General features: G+C 53.5%; 1 protein-coding gene across 18 annotated transcripts in view; it reads left to right on the forward strand.

Annotated features, from left to right (window-relative positions):
- The window catches only part of Myo18a (myosin XVIIIA), a 106685-nt gene that overhangs the window by 72994 nt on the left and 13037 nt on the right, over window positions 1-20654 (forward strand). For all 18 annotated transcript variants that reach the window (XM_029484093.1, XM_029484095.1, XM_029484098.1 and 15 more), the window contains 18 exons: window positions 377-486; window positions 4193-4258; window positions 8786-8914; window positions 9555-9698; window positions 10014-10103; window positions 10243-10362; window positions 10549-10660; window positions 11196-11323; window positions 11609-11763; window positions 13470-13593; window positions 13686-13886; window positions 14429-14539; window positions 14955-15059; window positions 15357-15503; window positions 15970-16083; window positions 17410-17526; window positions 18040-18123; window positions 18549-18686. In XM_029484093.1, coding sequence (XP_029339953.1) covers window positions 377-486; window positions 4193-4258; window positions 8786-8914; window positions 9555-9698; window positions 10014-10103; window positions 10243-10362; window positions 10549-10660; window positions 11196-11323; window positions 11609-11763; window positions 13470-13593; window positions 13686-13886; window positions 14429-14539; window positions 14955-15059; window positions 15357-15503; window positions 15970-16083; window positions 17410-17526; window positions 18040-18123; window positions 18549-18686 — 2195 coding nt within the window. The remainder of the gene's footprint in view (window positions 1-376; window positions 487-4192; window positions 4259-8785; window positions 8915-9554; window positions 9699-10013; window positions 10104-10242; window positions 10363-10548; window positions 10661-11195; window positions 11324-11608; window positions 11764-13469; window positions 13594-13685; window positions 13887-14428; window positions 14540-14954; window positions 15060-15356; window positions 15504-15969; window positions 16084-17409; window positions 17527-18039; window positions 18124-18548; window positions 18687-20654) is intronic.

Raw genomic sequence — 20654 nt, forward strand, 5'->3', positions numbered from 1 at the left:
TGTGTGTGTATATGTGTGTGCGTGTGCATGTGTGTATGTACATGTGTGTGCATGTGTGTGTATGTGTGTATATGTGTGTGCGTGTGCATGTGTGTGTGTACATGTGTGTGCATGTGTGTATGTGTGTATATGTGTGTGTATATGTGTGTGCGTGTGCATGTGTGTGTGTACATATATTTACAATGTTGGGAATGAAACCTGGGGCTACATCCATGCTTTACTCTGAGCTAAAGCCTTCATATCCTGTTGTAGACCTGAGGGTCTGTCCTTTCTGGGCCTTCGCTGTCCCCAACCACAACCACCACCATCCTCTCCTCCCCGCCCCGCCTGCCCAATCAAGCTAGGTATTGACATCTGGTTCTGGTTCTCTCTCCAGGTTACCCAGACCACATGGTGTTTTCTGAGTTCCGCCGGCGCTTTGACGTCCTGGCTCCACACCTGACCAAGAAACATGGGCGCAACTACATCGTGGTGGATGAGAAGCGGGTAGGTTTGGGTCTCCGGAATCTTTGCAGTCCTCCTCATTCACTCAGAGCCCTCTGCCCATCTTTCCTAGACACTGCAGGCTGGTTCCTGTTCAAGGTTATCAAGTTCCAGCCAACCATGGCTAGGACAGACACAACACTGTGGCAGCCTGAAGTCAGCTCAGAGCACAGGCTGCAGCACAGATTGGAGAGGAGCCACTGTTGTTGAAGGCCAAAGATTTGGGTGTCTGAGTCTCAGGAAGCCAGACAGTCATACTGAATGAACATGCCAGGGCCTCCCAAGTAGACAATGAGTCTTTGTGCTTGGGTATCCTGCTGATGGCACCTGGGTCCCTTGGCCTCGGCTTCCATTCCTGAAGTAGAAATCTGTCTAGGGCTGGGCAAGCATCCTTCCTAGGAGGAGGCTGAGGTAGCAAGTCTACTTTGGTGCCAGGAACATATGGATCTGTGAGCCTCTTACAATCAAGAACTATCAAGAACAATCAAGAACTGCAGAAGGAGTTTCTTTACCGCTTTACCCTGCCACCTTGCTCTCCAGAGGCAACTCCTCAGGCAGCCAGTATGCTCCCTCTTGTGCACTGGCCTCACGCTTCCAACTTGACTCTGCAAGCACCTCAGTCTTCAGGAGGCTTCAGGGCACGAAAGCCCGGGGAAGGAGAGCCCACGGCATTGCCTCATCTGTCCCTTCATGTTCCACCCGTGCCCTGACTCGCAGACATACACTCATGGAAGCCTCAAAGATTCGTGCAGTCTTGGGTGTGTCAGGGTTCCACCCCGCTCCTCTCACAGGTCCTGACTTCATCCTAGCTCCCCTGTCTCCCTGGAAATGCTGGCCTTCCCAGACTGTCCTTTCTACATGAACATCTCTGATCACGGCATCCTTCTTATAGGTGTCCCCTGCTCAGGACATCTGCTGTTGGACTCGGCGAGACCTTTCTGATCTAGACTCAATCTATTTTCTGTTCTATCACTATTTTTAAAAGTTTACTAGCCAGGCAGTGGTGGTGCATACCTTTAATCCCAGCAGTCAGAGGCAGAGGCAGGTGGAGCTCTGAGTTCAGGGCCAGCCTGGTCGACTTCTGATAGCAGGTTCCAGGATAGCCAGGGCTACACAGAGAAACCCTGTGCGCCTAAGTACCAGAGGCTTTCCGTGGAGATCTCTGGCCAGGCCTGGTGTGAAGCTTCTGGCAAGTGCAGGCAGGGAGGGGAAGTCACTTCTGCTTCTGCTGCAGCGGTCAGCTCCACCTCCGTCTCTGCTGTGATCCACCTCCATATCTGACTGATGGCCACACACCTCTGGGGGGGCGCAGGGGGGCCCTGGGAGGCTGAAGCTATGTGACAGGAGCTGGGGACCCAAGAGGGGAGGTGTGGCCGAACACCTGCTGTCTGTCCCATGCAGGTGGAAGTCACTACCCATCGGGTCTCTGGGTTCCAGACCTTTGCTGAACTGGACACCAGGCTGTCTGTGCACAGCAAATCGCCCCACAAAACCCTGTCTTAATAAAAAAAAAAGAAAGAAAGAAAAGAAAAAATTATTTCATTTCTGCTCAGCCTTACCGCAGAGCCTAACCTACCCAACACTTAGCTTCTGCCACGCTCAGCTCTCCTGAGCTCTCATAACTCTCATATCCCTGCTCGGGAGGAACAGTCCTTGGGTTGTGATCTTCATGTTAGACTCCCAAGGGCCAGAGAAAGAAGCTGTACAATTCTGTAGATGTAAATCCCTACAGGCTTGTGATCTTCCACTTTAGGTGGGCCCTTGGCATGACCTAGTAAGGCTTTGGTGCCCTTCCTTACATGGCTTTAGCACCAAGCTCCTTTGCCTGCCCTGCCGTTCACCCTTTCTCCTCACATCCTCCCCTACCTCGCCTCCCCACATCATCTTCCCCGCAGAACACCTCGACTCTGAAATCAAGGATCCAGCTTCTTCTACGTCTTTATGCTTCTCTCCATCTTCCTGCTCCTTCCTGACCCCTATCCTGCCTTGGTGGAGAGAGGACATTTTTTTGTGCAGTTCTTTCTTCTGCAGCTTAGAGTCCATTCCATCAGGGATCACCATTTATGTCTTGATCTTCAACCTCTCCTAGCTCTTTTGTCTGTTAGAATGGTTCCAGAGGTATCAGACACGGATACAGCCTCTACCTGAAAGGCCCCGTGTCCAGCTCCTAGCTGACTGTCTCAGTGCTCTAACCTGAGGCCGTCCAGGCTTCTCTCCTGCTCTGCTTCCATCTATTCGTCCTCCTTGGTGGCCTGTTCTCCTCTCTGTTCTGGGGCTGCTCTCCTCGTCATCGCAATGTTGCCAAAGCCACTGGACACTTTTCTATTCTCTGTTCCCTGAATTTAAAAACAAAAACAAACGAGGAGGTCAGAAGAGGGCATCAGATCTCCTGGTACTGCAGTTACAGATGATAGTGAGCCACCATGTGGGCACTGGGAATGGAACCCAGGTTCTCTGAAAAAGTAACCACTGCTCTTAACCGCTGAGCCACCTCTTCAGTCCCCCTCACCCCCACCCAAAAAAGATGTGTTTATTGTGTATTGAGAGTTCTGCATGCATGTATGTCTGCAGGCCAGAAGAGGGCACCAGATCTCTCTGTAGATGGTTGTGAGCCACCATGTTGCTGCTGGGAATTGAACTCAGGACTTCTAGAAGAGTAGTCAGTGCTCTTAACCTCTGAGCCATCTCTCCAGTAACACCCCCTCCACCCCGCCCACCCCCCCACGCTTTTTTGGGGTGGGGGAACAGAGTCTCACTAAGTAGTCCTGAGTCTCCTGGAAATCACTATGTAGACCAGGCTACCCTGGAACTCACAGAGACCCATCTGCCTTCAGCTCCCACATGTTTCCTGCTCGCCTTCTCTGCCGTCATGCCTAGCTCACAGTCCCTGCTCTTGGCATGCCCCCTGGAGGCTTCTGCTTCAGCAAAGCCCTCACTCCTCAGACCACCATCGTGGTTCTATTACTCATTCTGCCCCCTCTTCCTGGACAGCCTCATTCACACCCATCACTTCTCTTACCACATATATATTGATGATCTCCGATCAGTGCCACAGGGCAGCGGGACCTCCCTCCTGCACTCCAGGCATACTGCCTGGGATGTCTCTTACCTCAGACTGAGCATGCTCAGACCTCTCATTCTTTTGCCTCTCAAACCTGTTCTTCTTCATATGTCCCATGCCTTAGTGAGTGACCTCTTCAACTCCAACTCTGTCCCTTCCTGAGAAAACTGAATTCCCAGGCACACAGGGCTCCCCACACCTTGATTACTGTGGACTTCTCTTGGAGCACTTAATACCCGCCCACCCCTCACTCTTACAACATATACTCTCTCATCTTGTGATCCCCGCCCGGCCTTTGCTCACGTTGGAAACACTGCTCCAAATGCCCCTTTCTATCTGGTAGTTAGATTCTCAGGCCAAGCTGTACTCCTCTGGGCTCCTACACGCCCCACTCCCCACTGGCTACCACTCCCGACTGGCTGCCATGCCTTTTGCTTTGATGTCTTCCCTCCCACTAGTCTTGCTTTCCAGCAACACAATTTGTTCCTCTTCTAACCACCTCTGGTCCCCAGAGTGGACGTAGTAGCGGACACCATGGAAACCTACCTGAGGGGCTTGTGGAAGAAATGAGGGACAAGGGGTTGGGGGAGCTAAGTGAATGGAGATGACAAGAGCCCGTGCAGGCCTAATGGCAACCTCTCTCCTCAGGCTGTGGAGGAGCTGCTGGAGTCCCTGGACCTGGAAAAGAGCAGCTGCTGTCTGGGCCTGAGCCGGGTAAGTAGCCCACAGCGGGCAGCCAGGTGTTTGCTCCCTGGTGGCCTAGGCAGATGGTGGGGCCTCCTTTCTGTTCTGCTGCTTTATCGGACCTTGAAATCTCCCCGTGTCTTGCTCCCCAGCTCCCTACTGGCCACTCAGGAACTACCTTTTCTTCAGCCAGAAGCCAGGGTGTAGATGTTCTAGTTTCAAACCACTTTCTTGCTGAGATAGCTAACTGATTCAGGACTGTGAAACCTCTGTTGGAACGTGGCTCTGAACTTGGCCTGAGGCCCACCTGGGGAGTGGGAAATAGAAGGGCTGGACTTGAAGGGAGGGGGCTGTGAAGGCCAGAGGTAGTAGGAAGACTGTTCCAGAATGTTACCAGGGTCTGTAAGAGCAAGCAAGGACATGGTGAGCTGGGCTACCACCTGCCCACAGGCCACATTCCTCATCCAAATGGAATGTGTATCATAAGAAGCAGGCACTCCTGACCTTGGGCCTACACTAAAGGCCAGCTGAGCAGGCTTCCTACAGGCAGGGAGCCCTGCCCACTCTCCTCTGGCTGGAAAGCTTGGATAGGAATCGTTCTTAAATGTGCTCTGGGGACTGGCGTGGAGCAACGGCAGGGGCAGCAGAGAGAGTCGCTGATACAGTGTTCTGTTAGCAGAGAGGAAAGGGTCCCTGGTCGCAGGGCCTCTTGCAGTGTGAGGTAGACAGAAGAGACCATGTTCCTTATCTGTCCTCCGTCAGTGTTTCCTGACTCTCTCACTGTGTCTTCTCATCTCAGCCCTTGGCTCTCTCTGCTCCATTGAGTCTTCACAGTCCCTTCTGCCCGTTTGTTGCTTTCTGGTCCTGTTTTTCCTTTCTGTTCATATTGTGTGTTTGTTCCCACCCCTTTGGTGTTATTTATCTGCTCTGGTCTCTGCTTTGTCTATGACATCTGGCTCCCTTCCTTTCTCTCTGGTCACCCTCCACTACATACACACACATAGAGACAGACACACAGAGAAACACACTTACATACACACAGACAGAAAAACAGACACACATACACTTACATACACACACATTCACACACATAGAAGAGACACACAGACATACACACACTCATACACACAGATATACATAAACATACACAGAGACACAGACAGAAAAATACACACACATACACACACTCACACTGAAAGACACAGTCACAGAGACACACACATATACACAAATTCACACTCATACACAGAGATATACACAGACATACACACACTCATACACACAGATATACATAAACATACACAGAGACACAGACAGAAAAATACACACACATACACACACTCACACTGAAAGACACAGTCACAGAGACACACACATATACACAAATTCACACTCATACACAGAGATATACACAGACATACACACACTCATACTCAAAGACACATACAGACACAAAGACATAGACAGAGACAGACAGACAGGCAGACAGACAGACAGACAGACACATACACGCATACCTTTTCTGGTGTGTATGTATATCTGTGTGTATGAGACTCAAAGACTGCTAGCTGGGCTGCCTGCAGTCAAAATCATTCCTTCAGCTTTGCAGCAGCTCTCAGGTTAGCTCACACCCAGGTTTCCCAGTGAGCTCCTACCCCTCTAGCCGGCTGGACCGCAGCAGGCTGGTGCTGGGAGTGGCACTCCTCCAAGCCAGTTCCCAGTTTCCCAGACACATCTCAGGCCGGAACAGGTCTGTACAGGTTGCTCTTCTTCTGGCTACATCTTAGAGCCTCAGCTGTCCTGAGTCCTCCCCGGTACCACGCTGAGGCAGGTGAGCCACAGGGGCCTACTGGCACTCAGGGAAAAAGGGCGCAAGGCTGGATGTTTGCTTTGAGACAGGATGCTTTAGCTTGCAGGCTGCACTTAGCACTGGCCAGTGATCAAGGACTGGGTGTCTGTCATAATGCTTCAGTGGAGTGGTTTCATTAGGGGCCACTGGTCCCTGAAAGGTCAGGCTAAGACTTTGGGAGTCCCAGAGCCTCCCGATACTGTAAATCTGCATTAATGTGAACTCAAGGAAGGTGATGATAGAGCCTTCCCCTAATTGTTTTCTCTGTGTGTAAATGTGCGTTCATGCATAAATGCTTGTAGTGGGTGCTAGTGAATAGGGGCCAGGGGTTGAATCTGGTGTCTTTCTCCCTGGTTTCTTGCCTTGTTTGTTGTTGTTATTATTATTATTATCTTTGTTACACGTATTTATTTAGAGAGAGTTGGAGGGTCTGTGGGCACCCATGTGTTAGAGGACAGCTTGTGAAGGTTCATTCTCCTTTCTACCACATTGGACATGGATCTAACTCAGGACCTCGGGTTTGGTGGCAAATGACAAAGTCACTGAGCCACCTCCTTGGGCCCTGTCAGTCTTAAGTTTTTTTGAAACAGGGTTTCTTACTGAGTAGAAAATTCACTGACTAGCTGGGCAGGACAACCAGCACACTCCAGGACCGTCCTCTCTGTGCCCTACCCAGTCCCCAGGACTAGGGTTACAGACAAATGTTACCACACTTGACTTATCTGTGTGCTGGGTGCCTGGACTTAGGTCGTTTTGCTTCTATAGCAGGCATTTAACAGGGCGAGCCATCTCCTTAACTTCACAGACACTGAAGAGATTTGAGGCTTGTGTCTGTAGCCTTTAGAACATTGTTTTTCACTGTGTTTCTGAGCCATCCCAGCCCTCTGTGTGCACGCTCCTTTTCCCTGTTTGTTAACTAAGCATATTTGCTTGGCCTAGGAGCAAACTGGCTATGCTCCCCTTAGAGGCTAGAGTATATATTAATAGAAACTGAGGTATGAGTCAGACTGAAGATGGAATCTCACTTTGCCAACCTGTAGGATTTCGGGACAGTATCAGAAGAATGGAGCTGGTCTTAGAGGATGGGGCTTCTGTGAGGTCACCAGATGCTATGTCCTGACCAGGTTTAGGCTCTTTCCCTCCTTCCCTGAAGGAGACTCTAGGGTGCCTTCCCCTATGAGGACTTGATATCACCTGCATTCTCTTTGATTTCCCAACACCGACCAGCAGAAGGGAATTCTTTTCTCTTTCTTTCTTTAAGACTCATTGCTTGTGTGCACATATGCATGTGGGTGTGTGCTGTATGTATGAAGGTCCACACAGAGGCTAGACGAGAGCATCGGATCCCCTGGAACTAGAGTTAAAAAGTAATTGTGAGCCACCTGAGGTGGGTGCTTCGAACCAAGTCAGGTCTTCCTGAAGAGCAGGTAGTTCTCTCAACTGCTGAGCCACCTCTCCAGCCTGTCTTTCTTTTTAACGATAAATTATATTTGTTAATCATACCATTTATTTACTTGTTCGTTTTGTTTGTTTATGGATGTGTGAATGCCATAGTACATATGTGGTGGTCAGGATAACTTGAGATAGTCCATTCTCTCCATCTGCCGTGTGGGTCTTGGGGATCAAACTCAGGTTGTTTGTTAGGCTTGGCCGCTTAGCCATCTCACTGGCCCTAAGAGGGAGATGTCCTTGTGCTCCGTCCCAGGTGAGGGTGGATGTATACTTAGTGCTCCTTTGCCTTGTCAAGGATGCCAGAGTCACCATCTTCCTGCTCCCTTCACCTCTAAGGCCAGTGCTCAGGGCAGCAGGGGGGGCGGGGCAGAACAGCTGGGTGGAGGGCACCCAGCAGGTTCCCTACACATCTGTCTTCCAGCCCCCAAACCTGTATGACAGGTCCCTTGCTGGGGCCCATTCACACCCACCTCACCAGCTCCCTCATGAGAGTGTGAGACCTGGGGGCCGGGGCGGGGCAGTGACATGAAAGAGGAGGTGGCTGGAATGAAACTGAGCAGGAGGGTGGACAGGCAGCAGCCCCACCCCCACCCCCACCCTGGTCTTTCCCCCACATGCAGGTCTCAGACCTTCCTCTCACACCCAGAAACATCACCTCACTCTTCACCTAATGCCCGGTGGCTGGAGCTGTGCTTGGGTCCTGGCACCTACCATGCCACCCAGCACAGTGACAGGATCACAGATGTAGCTGAAGGGCCTTGTCTAGCCAGCGAAGGCTTCCTGCTCCTTGGCCTGGTGTCTTTTCTCTGTGCTTCTCTTTGAAGTTAGCTTCCACCTGGGCCTGGCCTGGCCCTTCCCCTGCAGCCCTGCCAGAGCACCTCCCCTCCTCTCGGGCAAGTGGATTTTCAGACTGTTCTTTTTTTTTTTTTTTTTTTTTTTTTTTTTTTTTTTTTTTTTTTTTTTTTTTTTGGTTTTTCAAGACAGGGTTTCTCTGTGTAGCCCTGGCTGTCCTGGAACTCACTTTGTAGACCAGGCTGGCCTCGAACTCAGAAATCCGCCTGCCTCTGCCTCCCGAGTGCTGGGATTAAAGGCGTGCGCCACCACGCCCGGCGTTTTTTCAGGCTGTTCTTGAACCAGGGTCCATACTTCCTGGGCTTCTGGTTCCCTGTGACATCTGCCTGACCCCTGGCATCTCATCTTGTCTCTTTGCTGCCCCAGCCTAGTCTCCCTCTTTTACCAGACTGCTTCCCCGACAGGTGTTCTTCCGGGCAGGCACGTTGGCACGGTTGGAAGAACAACGAGACGAGCAAACCAGCAGGCACCTGACCCTGTTCCAGGCGGCCTGCCGGGGCTACCTTGCCCGCCAGCACTTCAAGAAGAGAAAGGTGCTGATCTAGGGATGCCTCGGCCTAGATGGCAGAGTACCTGTGGGAGGGCATGCAGGATACATGTCAGGGAGGCCAAGCAGTTATCTTTATCTGAGAAGGAGGTGGAACCCCCCCCAAGAGCATCGTGCCTGAGCCAGAGTGGGAAGCGAGCTTGAGTGCTGAGCAGTGTGGGCATGTGCCCCAGCCAGGGTACCGTGTTGTGGGAGTGTGGGGGGGAAGCAGGTTCCAGGCAAAGGTGGGCTCTGGTTCATGGGCTGCTCTATGAAGATTAAGGAGCTGTGTCAGCGACTCCTTTTCTTATTAGCAAGTCCATAAAACAGCCAGCACTGCCGCCTCTTGTGTTTCAGCAAGATTAGGTTTTATAGCACAGCTAGGCCAGGGTGCTGGAAATAATCAGGCAGCAAATAAAGCAGATGAAATTATTCCTAATGACAGTGGGACGTGAGCGTCCTGTGTACCACTCCCGGGGCCGCCCACCCTCAGAGGGGTGAGGGAATGTGGGAGCCAAGGTGGGCACGAAAAGGGTCTGGTTCTGGGTCGAGAGTCCTGGGGAGCCCACCCAGGGGCTGTGCGGATGGAGGGAAGTGGCTTGGCCAGGGGAACTCAAAGTCCATTCGTGTGGCAAACTCAATTGCAGATCCAGGACCTGGCCATTCGCTGTGTGCAGAAGAACATCAAGAAGAACAAGGGGGTGAAGGACTGGCCCTGGTGGAAGCTCTTCACCACCGTGCGGCCCCTCATCCAAGTTCAGCTGTCAGAGGAGCAGATCCGAAACAAAGACGTGCGTGACCTCCAGAGCCAGCTGGGTCCCGGGAGGGACTCCATGTATCCGAGGGTCATGCTGGTCTGTCTGGGCTAGGGTGCTCTTAGGATCAGATGGAAGATGGTGTCTTTGATCTATACCCATCAAGCAGAGGTCCCTCTGGAGTGCTGTCTGGGCCCTAGGTAGCTGCTTAGGATAGAATGGCAGGCACCCCATGCTTATGGAGAAGAGTCTAGGCTCAGGAGTGCCGGGAGGCTCTCCTGTGGTGGGTGTGCTTCCCCTCTGTGTCCTCAGGGACAGACCTGGGTCTTCGCCTGCGTTTGCTCCCCGCAGGAGGAGATCCAGCAGCTGCGCAGCAAGCTTGAGAAGGTGGAGAAGGAGAGGAACGAGCTCCGCCTCAGCAGCGACCGGCTGGAGACCCGGGTGAGTCAGTCCAGTCACCAGACAGACTGGTCCACTGGCCCAAAGCGCCCAGCCCTGGCCCATGAGCCCAGGGGGTTCTGGCTGAGTGAGGCTGAGGCAGTCATTTCAACCGGTGACCGCCCCCCTCCCCCAACCCCAGATCTCAGAACTGACATCGGAGCTGACTGATGAACGCAACACGGGAGAGTCCGCCTCCCAGCTGCTGGATGCGGAGACAGCCGAGAGGCTCCGGACCGAGAAGGAGATGAAAGAGCTACAGGTGAGAGCGGGGTGAAAATTGCAGGCTAGTGACCACCACACTCTGCTTCCCCTCCCAAAGCCACTGGGCACCTCTGCTAGCTCGGCATCTCTGTCTGCCTGGGGTAAGAGTGTGGCCTCCAGTTTAGGACACTGGGTGGGACAAGCCAGGGGGGGACTGGCAAGGCTGACAGGCTATCTCCTGCAGACCCAGTATGATGCACTGAAGAAGCAGATGGAGGTGATGGAGATGGAAGTGATGGAGGCCCGGCTCATTCGGGCAGCCGAGATCAATGGGGAGGTGGATGATGATGATGCAGGTACGTGTGGAGTGGAGGAGGGAGGTGGAGGCCTGAATGGCACGCCCTGGTGTCTGCCCATCCCTGGGTAATCACACACCCTGTCTAGCCTTGTCTCCCCTCTCCAAGCTGTTGCAGTACCAAAGAATAGTAAATAGATGAGAAAGTAGAGTTACTCAAACCAGGCATGGGATTACGTGCTTGTAATCCCAGAGGACTGAGTTCAAGGTCATTGACTACCTAATAAACTCAAGGATGGTCTGGGATACATGAGATCTTGTCTCAAAAGCCAACCAGACAAAGACCTCAAAACCAAGATGCCAAGGTGCTGGAAACAAATGGGTTGAACCACTACGGTAATGACAAGGGCTATGGTCCTGGAGGCCTCTAGGGAGAAGATTGCATAGGTGCCCCTGTCACCCGCTCTAGAGTTTCCCCTTGTAGTGGCTCCTTCTAGCCATTGTTCCAGAAACTTCCCTACGTCCTTCTGGCCGTCTTCCCTGCCCCTTCCTGTGGACCCTCAACAACTCAGGAGCTGTCTGCCCCCACCCTGCAGGGGGAGAATGGAGGCTGAAGTATGAGCGAGCTGTTCGGGAGGTAGACTTCACCAAGAAGCGGCTCCAGCAGGAGCTGGAAGACAAGATGGAGGTGGAACAGCAGAGCAGGAGGCAGCTGGAGAGGCGGGTGAGGCTGGCCAGGGAACCGCAGCCTGTGCCCTGAGGCTGGGGCTCAGTGCCACATCTATTGGCAAACAAGCCAGAGGCAGGCAGACCCTGAGAGGAACAGGGAAGTGGTGTGCTAGCCGATCCTGAAGGGGCAGCTAGGAACCACTGTGTGGGTATCACGTCTTGGGTTCCGAAGATGCCCCGGTCTCACCCTGCGCTCTGGTCTCGCCCCACACCCCCTGTCTCCCCCTGTACCCCCGGCCCCTTGGCACCTGCTGACCTTGCACACTTCCTCCTCCTCTAGCTTGGGGACCTGCAAGCAGATAGTGATGAGAGTCAACGGGCACTGCAGCAGCTCAAGAAGAAGTGCCAAAGGCTCACAGCTGAGCTGCAGGACACCAAGCTGCACCTGGAGGGCCAGCAGGTCCGAAACCACGAGCTGGAGAAGAAGCAGAGGAGGTGGGTGGTCCCCCCACTGAGCCCTCAGAGCCTTCGAGCCACAGGACCACCAGCACTTGGCCAAAAGCCTCACCTGCATGGTCATCCATGCTGTGACACGAAACAGTCTCTCTCCTCATCTCCCAGGAGGACATGGGCCGTGTCTACTTGGAAGGCCATTTAGGCTTCTGTTCACATGTGTTCCACTCGAAGTGAGCTTTACCAAGTCCAGAACCACTGGGTCCCGGCCCCTGGCCCTGCCCCCACCCTGCCCTGCCTGAGTTGCTCTCACTTCCCTCCACTACATAACACACTCTCCTGACTAATGTCATTAAACTACCGTGCCACTTCCATCTCATTATGGTAATGGCACAGAGGAGGGGGGCAACCCTCATAGGAGAAAATCCAATCTAAATTAATTTCCCTGGCTGGGGATGGGATGGGGCGCTTTTATTAGCATCGAGAGGAGCCCACACACCCTGGGAACAGTGGGGTGCCCTAGGGAGTGGGAACAGCGCCTGTCTCCTTCTGCCAGCTTCTGTAAAGGCACCTATTACCTTTGTGAAGGGTAACCTCACCCCGTGACCCTGGGAGTGAGAGGGGCAGAGCAGAGCCCCCACTCCTCCCAGTCATGGATTACCTTACATGTCCCCAACTCCCTGTCACGTTGCTTGTGGAACTGCTTCCTGTGACTCTGAGGAGAACAAGGGGGCTCGGAAGGTTGTTCTGTGCCCTCCAGGACAGCTTGGGAGTCCACTTCCCTGATTCTTTAACCCCACTGTGTCCCTTTACCTAAACACTGGCACTCTGAGCAGGAACCCCTCCATCATGAGCACCCCAATAATGGTGCCAGCTTGGCCTAGTTACCATGTCGCTGCACCCCCGCTGGGCGACTTATTAGGTTTCAGCTACCCGGTGTTTTCTTACTTTTCGTCTGCTGTGGGATGGAGAGGGGGCTGTGGAATTTCCACAGGAACCTGATTAGCTATGCAGGGAAGGTGTAAGAGGGATTTTGGCAGCTTATTCCCGGATCTAGAGTCACTGGTGAAAGGACAGGAAGTAGAGGCATGGTGGCGCACGCCTTTAATCCCAACACTTGGGAGGCAGAGGCAGGCGGATTTCTGAGTTCGAGGCCAGTCTGGTCTGCAGAGTGAGTTCCGGGACAGCCGGGGCTACACAGAGAAACCCTGTCTCGAGAAAAAAAAGAAAGAGTGGCCTAGCATGGGGTGCCCTGGTGGTGCCTCTGGTACTGCTGAGGTACATGGTACTGACCAGAGCAGATGTCAGAGGCAGCAGCTGTACCTGCCGTTGCTGAGTTGTATACTGAGTGAGTTGAACACACAGAACGTCATTTCTACTCACCCTGGCTGCTGGCTCTCTGTCTCACCCCGGCACCTTACTTTTGGATCAGTTGGAGAATGTAGAGATTTGTCTCCTGAGGCAAGGGTTGGCCTGCCTCTTTCCCAGACGCAATGTGTGGGACCCTCTTATACCCACTTGATGAAGCATGGAACGTTCAACAGGGCCTCAAGTAGTCTGACCTGCCAGCCCTGGAGTCCAATTCCGTGTCAGCAGGGCCCCAAGTTATAACCGCGTGAGCCGCTCCCCTCATCCACCCCAGCCCTGTCGGTGTCTTGTCCCTGTATATGGCACCACTTCCTGACAGTTGCCGGGTCCTGGAGACCTAGGCTCTGTCCTTCTGATGTGGTCACCGTGCTTTCACACAGGTTCGACAGTGAGCTTTCCCAGGCACACGAGGAGACGCAGCGGGAGAAGCTGCAGAGGGAGAAACTCCAGCGGGAGAAGGACATGCTCCTGGCTGAGGCTTTCAGCTTGAAGCAGCAAATGGAGGTACCAAGGCTAACCCACTTCCTTCTCCATCTCCTCCAAGACCTGGGGACAGCCCAGTGTCAACCTCATTCCCTCTCTCTCTCTCTCTCTAGGAAAAAGACTTGGACATTGCGGGGTTTACCCAGAAGGTGGTTTCCTTGGAGGCTGAGCTTCAGGACATTTCTTCTCAAGAGTCTAAGGATGAGGCTTCTCTGGCCAAGGTCAAGAAGCAGCTCCGGGACTTGGAGGCCAAGGTCAAGGATCAGGAAGAGGAGCTGGATGAGCAGGCTGGGAGTATACAGATGCTGGAGCAGGTACCAGGGGCTGGCCAAGGGAGGGAGGAAGCACAGCAGGAAGTGTCGCCACCCTCACCATTAACACAGGCCAGGGAAGGGCAAGGGCCGCCACATGCATTCATTCATTCAGTCAGTCTCTCAATCACTTGTTCACCTGTTCATACAATGTGTGAGCACTTGGTCTGTGCCAGCCACAGGGTGAAGATAGTTAAGCCATCATAGAGCTTTTTCACAAAATCAGATCCTGGTTGGATCCAGAGAGAAAGGAAAGAGAGGATAATGCAGCCAGAGGGCCAGGAGCCCACAGAGCAGGTGACTGAACAGCCAAGTCAGTTCCGGGGGACCTGCTCAGGGAGGGAAAACTTCGAGTTCATCTCCCCTCCAGCCTCCTCGGAGCCTGGGCCAGGCATTTAGTAAGGAGGCCCACATACTACAATGTCCATGGAGAAGCTGGCTGCCAGGGGCAGAGCAGAGCAGGCAAAGAGAACTGGGGTGGGGTCCGTGCACCTTAGACAGGGCCCTATTGGGAAAGGAACCTTGTCCTGACTCACAACCCACAGGCCAAGCTGCGTCTGGAGATGGAGATGGAGAGAATGAGACAGACGCATTCCAAGGAGATGGAGGGTCGGGATGAGGAGGTGGAAGAGGTCCGGCAGTCATGCCAGAAGAAGGTACTGCATCTCAGCTCCTAGGCTGCTGTACAGACCTGCTCTTTCTCACCGCTTTACAGTGAGGGGCTTTGTTTTTCTGCCTTAGCCCCCTGTAATAGACTGCTATTCTGGACTAGTGAGTCCTCTCTTAGCACTCAGGTCTGACCTGGGCTGTGCCTTTCAGTCTGTAGAAAAGCTTAAAGAACAGCCGCTCCTCACCTGTCATGTCAGCCAGCCTCGCTGAACGGGTCCCCACACTCCCCACTCTGTACGGGGGTCTACAGTGGCTCTGGTGGCTTGTGGCCTGCTGTCCCCATCCAGCAACTGCACCTCGGGTTACCCACACTCATCCCTGCCCCATTGTTCTGGGATGAGATGCTCAACTCTCAGCGTGTATGGGAAGGGACAATGAGCCTCTGTCCCCGTGACTCTGCAGTTAAAACAGATGGAAGTGCAGCTCGAGGAGGAGTATGAAGACAAGCAGAAGGCACTGCGGGAGAAACGGGAGCTGGAGAGCAAGCTCTCCACGCTCAGTGACCAGGTACGTGGGGGCCCCTACAGGTACTGGCTCCACTGACCCAAGACTGGGGGATCCTGAGGGCAGAACGCTGAGGATGGGGCAGTGCTCTGCTGCAGGTACCATATCATGGGGTTGACGAGAGCATCGTCCATCGCCCAGGCCTTTCTCGCTGGGCAGTACAATCCTGTTATACCCAGGACAGCATCCTTGCTCATTTTAGAGGGTGTGAGGATTGATAAAGTTAGCATCCAGCTTGGGAAGGACCCAAGGGAGTCCAATGGTGGAGCTCAGTGCCTTCCCGGGTGGTGTCCCCCCCAGGTGAACCAGCGGGACTTTGAATCAGAGAAGCGGCTACGGAAAGACCTGAAGCGCACCAAAGCGCTGCTGGCAGATGCCCAGATCATGCTGGACCACTTAAAGAACAATGCCCCGAGCAAGAGGGAGATTGCCCAGCTGAAGAACCAGGTACCTTGCCCAGTTGAATCCACTGGTTCCAGGAGTAGCCAGGACACTCATTTGTTCAATTACCTTCTCTATGGCTTGCTGGCTCTTAAGTCCTTGAGAAGGAAGATGTCTGGACAAGCCATTCCAAGCATTCAGGTTCCCTAGGGTCTGTATATGCCCTACAGCATGGTTGCCAGGCCCTAGAGTGGTGTGGAGGGGCCTCGTGCCTACTGGAGGAGAGAACAGTGTATGCACCACAGCACAGCTGTGGCTCTTAGACTGACATTCAAGAAGAAATAAGAGGAGCAAGGATGGGGAGGAGGAGGCAGAGGAGGGCAGGGAGAGGCGGAGGAGTACAGGGAGAGGAGGGAGAGGGCAGGGAGAGTGTCTGAGCCCCTCCTCTCTTGTGAGCCAGTGCCCTGCACAGCCCTTGTGCCCCAGAGCATGGCTGATGTCTCTCCCCTGGGTGGGGGTGGCTTGTGTCCAGCTGGAAGAGTCGGAATTCACCTGCGCAGCAGCTGTAAAGGCACGGAAAGCGATGGAGGTGGAGATGGAAGACCTGCACCTGCAGATTGATGACATCGCCAAAGCCAAGACAGCGGTGAGGGTCAGAGTGCACAGGGCAGGGCCCTGGTGCAGAGGGAGAGTTGGTCCATGACTGTCTTCACCGGACACCAGCCTTTCCCTGCCAGGGATTTCTGCAGGGTAGCACCCTCCTCTCCCACCCGAGTCCTCTGCTTTCTCCCAACCCAAAGCAGAGTCTTAAGAGGAGGGAGAGCTGGCAGAAGAGGGAGCCAGCCAGGGCGCACATCTCCCCGTTTAACCACCTGCCTCTGGGAGCTTGGCCGCAGGCCCTGGAATCATAAATAAAGGCAGCTAATGTGGCTGAGGGATGTAAACAGGTGCCTAGAGATTAGCAGAAGCTCCGATAAGAGGCTGGGATGCTGGGCTTCCTTCCCCTCCCCCTGCCCAGCCCACTGACAAGCCCAAGCGCAGCTAATTAGAGCTTTTATTTAATGCCTCCCTTTTAATTCCCCACCTCTCCCACGGCCCATCCATCCATCGGGCTGTTTTCACTCCTGGGATGTGGCCACCCGTACCTCCTCGGGCCAGGAGTGGGACAGGGGAGGAGGGTAAGCTTAGCTGTTGGCTTCACACACGGCCCCTTAGCTACCCATCCTGCTGCCGAGAGATGCCAATCTCACAGGCTTGATTTATCTTGTGACATTTGTGCTCCTCAGCAGTTTCCAGGTGAGTAATTCGGATTCCTTAATTTTGTTAAAAAAGGCTGTTATAAAATTACCATTTTATTTAAATCTGAGTTAATAAATTTCTTGGCGGAGGCTTCCCCAGCTCCCCACAGCCCAGTAACAAGATGGATAGGGCAAAGAAGGAGCCAACGCAGTCATTTTGGTTTGGAATTACAGGCTAATAGATTCGTTCATTTCCTGAAGCTGCTGGTGCCCGTCTTTTCCCCACCCCACCCCCCAGGTTGGGAGAGCCGGATGACCCAAGAGTGGACCATCCCCAGGGAGAACAAAATCTAAGTCAGGGGGTGTCACCAACTTGACAGGTCCTTCCCTATGGGCTGATGTGGGCAGAGTACATGCCAGTCAGGCTGATATAACTGGACGATGGGTCATTTGTAATAGGCAGAATTTCTACCTTCTCATTAGCCTTGAAAGAATTGCCAGAAAGCAGCTATCAATTAGCTCCTAGAAGCCCCAGGGTCCGCCTGTCCCACACAAACAGCTCTGTCCCTCATCTCACTGCCCAGAACCCACCAGGTAGCTTCTCTGGTTCTAGAACCCACTCCAACATGATCTCCCCAAGGAGAGGCGGGATGGGTGGGACAGGTTTGGACTTGCTGCCCCAGGGCCTGCAGACACAGGCCTGATGCCCTCTGATCTACCCTTGCCCCAACCAGCTGGAGGAGCAACTGAGTCGACTTCAGCGTGAGAAAAACGAGATTCAAAACCGGCTGGAAGAGGATCAGGAGGACATGAATGAGCTGATGAAGAAGCACAAGGCAGCTGTGGCCCAGGTACCCTGACAGGAATGACAACAGAGTGAACATCCTCGGGGCCTGAACCACCTCACAAATCCCTGGCTAGACTCCTCTTCCTCCTCCTCCTTCTCCTCCTCTTTCTCCTCCTCCTTCTCCTCCTCCTCCTCCTATCCTCTTCCTCCTCCTATCCTCTTCTTCCTCTTCCTCTTCTTCCTCCTCCTCCTTCTCCTCTTCTTCCTCCTCCTCTTCCCCCTCCTCCTCTTCCTCTTCCTCCTTCTCCTCTTCCTCCTCCTCTTCCTCCTCTTCTTCCTTTTCCTTTTTTGATATCTGTAACCCTGGCTGGCCTAGAGCTCCCTATGTAGACCTTGTAGACTATGTAGTTCAGGCAGGTCTTGAACTCAGAGATCCACCTGCTTCTGCCTCTGCCCCCACCCCTGGCTCTAGATACATCTTTGGAGAGACTTAGTCTAGGTGCCCTGGCCCTGGCTGGGGAGAGGCTGAATGTCTGACTCGAGGGGACCCTTTCTCACTCTTGCTCTCCTTTTCCAGGCCTCCCGGGACATGGCACAGATGAATGATCTCCAGGCTCAGATTGAAGAGTCCAACAAGGAGAAGCAAGAGCTACAGGAGAAGGTAGGTACCCTGGGTTTCACCGGGAGCGAGAGTTCAGGAATCACTGGGCAGAAGCCCTGCTCTCCCGGTATGGAGGGTGTTTCTCTCTACCACCAGTAAGCCACAGAGCAGTGTGAGCTGGCAGGAAGAGCTAGGCTTGCAGCCATATCTCCATGGTACATGTGTTGGCTTCAGCTGCCTTGCTTCACATTTCTGTCCCCTCTCTGCTCCCTAACATCCTTCTTCCTTTCAGAAGGGCAGTAACAGTGCCAAATGCAGGGGCAGGCGGGGCATGGCTCCCCTTACCCTCCACTGTGTATCTCTCCCTGCCTCGGGTCTTCTAGTCACCATGGTGATGTTGCCTGTCCCAGACTTGGCGCTGCCCCTCCCCATTCTGGACTTACTCTGGACTCATTCCTTTCTCCTCTCACTCCTTCCACCCCTAGCTACAAGCTCTGCAGAGCCAGGTGGAGTTCCTGGAGCAGTCCATGGTGGACAAGTCCCTCGTCAGCAGGCAGGAAGCAAAGATCAGGGAGCTGGAGACACGCCTGGAGTTCGAAAAGACCCAAGTGAAGCGTCTGGAGGTGGGTTCAGCTTCGTGTGCAAGCCAAGCAGAGCTGCCCTAGTGGCTGGAGCCACGCATGCTCCGAAGGGCTGAGCAAGCCAGGGACACTCCTGAGTCCTCTGCCAAGCTGCCGGGCCAGCTGACAGGGTGGGAGCTCCCTTCCCGCCTGCCTGGTCTGCTCTCTGGGCCCCGCAGAGCCTGCCTATTTTATATTCTGTATCCGTGCCTGCTTTCTGCCAAGGGACTCGAGCGGCTTAGCTTTTCGTCTTCATATTTCCCTCTGCCACGAGCTCCCCCTCCTGTCCCCCTCACTCACTCTCTGGTAGGGTCATAAATATGCAGCGGATGGCACCACTGCTCTGAGGGCTGAAGTCTGCTCTGCATCTCATGGCTCGCTCATCTCCCCCCTTCCTTTTTACACCTCCCCTTTCCCTCACTTCTTGCCTCCCTTTCCAACTCTGCTTTTCTTCTTTCTTTTCCTCCATCACTGTCCCAGGTCTCTCTTATTCTCTTCCAATGACTTCATTTCCCTCCTCACCCCCCACCCCGTATTCTCCTTAACACCCCGCTTTTGGTTTGCCTCTTTTCATGCTTGATTCCTCTGCCCCCACAGTGGCTACTTCATACTCTACCCCAGCCCCTTCCTCTTCTGCTCTCCTGTAACCAGCATGCTCCAGCCCTCCCTGTGTGAAAGAGAGCGGCATCAGGACCATGTCCCCGAGTGTTCACCTGTAGCCTAGTCTTGAAGCTCTTTTTCTGAGCTTATGGACATCTGTCCAAGCACCATCAGGCCTGCCTGAGAACGTGTTCAGTGCAGTAGATGGAGAACTTCTCTGTTGCCCCTCCCCCAGCACCCCCCCCCCCCCGTCAGCAGAGCAGGCAGTAGGAGGGGGTGGAAACAGGTGGGCAGCCAAGGGCATCACCCACCTGGACATGGGAAACCAGAGAGGACTAGAGGGAGCGTTATGCCTTCTTTACTACCCCCAGGACCCCAGGACAGGTGGTGGTGACATTTCAGGCCCCACAACACATACAGAATAGGGTTTGTGCAGCTGCTGGGGACCAGAAAAAGCCATTGGTGGTGAATGAAGGCTCTGCCTCCTGCATCTGTCACCTCAGAGTTCCTTCTACTAAAAAAGGCAATATTGTGGTTTGGACTCCTGAGAGATAAATACAGATGCCCTCGAGTGACCCTGTAGCCCAGGCTGTCACTTTGCAGAGCCAGGCTGGGGTAGATAGTCATTGGGATGACACTGGACACTGACTTGGTTCTCCCTCCCACTCTAACCTCTGCTCCAAATCATTTCCTGCTTAGCATCCTGCTGCTGCCAAGGAGAACACGTTCGTGTTTCTGAAGTAGACAGATTCACGAGGCTGAGAGAGAGAGCTCTGCCTGGGTCTTTTAATCAGACACTCTCAGCAGAACCAGTTACCTCTGAACACTGGCTGTAGCTCTGGGAGCTTCTGGGTTCAATGTCTCTGAAAAAGCCCAGATGACCATGGGGACACTCACATGACAGGCCAGCCTCTGTGTAGAGCTGCCAGAGTCTCTGCAGTAACAGTCACCCCAGCCTTTCCTCTTCCAAAGACCCCTGCAGAGATGCAGGTGTCATCTTCCCCCTGGAAGGACAGCAAAGCTCAGAGACTAGGGAGTCAGATCAGCTGGCTAACCCTACATGGAAGGAGACCTGAGTTTGCTCAGAGCTTATGTAAAAAGCCAGATGCAGTGGTACTTTCTTATAATCCCGGAACTGAGGAGTAAAGACAGGAGGATTACCAGGGCTAGGTGGGCAGACAGATAGACAGCCTAATTGGTGAGCTCCAGGTCTTAATGAGAGACCATATCTCAAAGGACAAGATGGATGCTACCTAAGGAATAATACAGGTTGACTTTTTTTTTTTTTTTTTTTTTTTTTTTTTTTTGAGACAGGGTTTTTCTGTGTAGCCCTGGCTGTCCTGGAACTCACTCTGTAGACCAGGCTGGCCT

This window comes from Mus caroli, chromosome 11 (genome assembly GCF_900094665.2).
Source record: "Mus caroli chromosome 11, CAROLI_EIJ_v1.1, whole genome shotgun sequence".
Taxonomy (NCBI): Eukaryota; Metazoa; Chordata; class Mammalia; order Rodentia; family Muridae; genus Mus; species Mus caroli.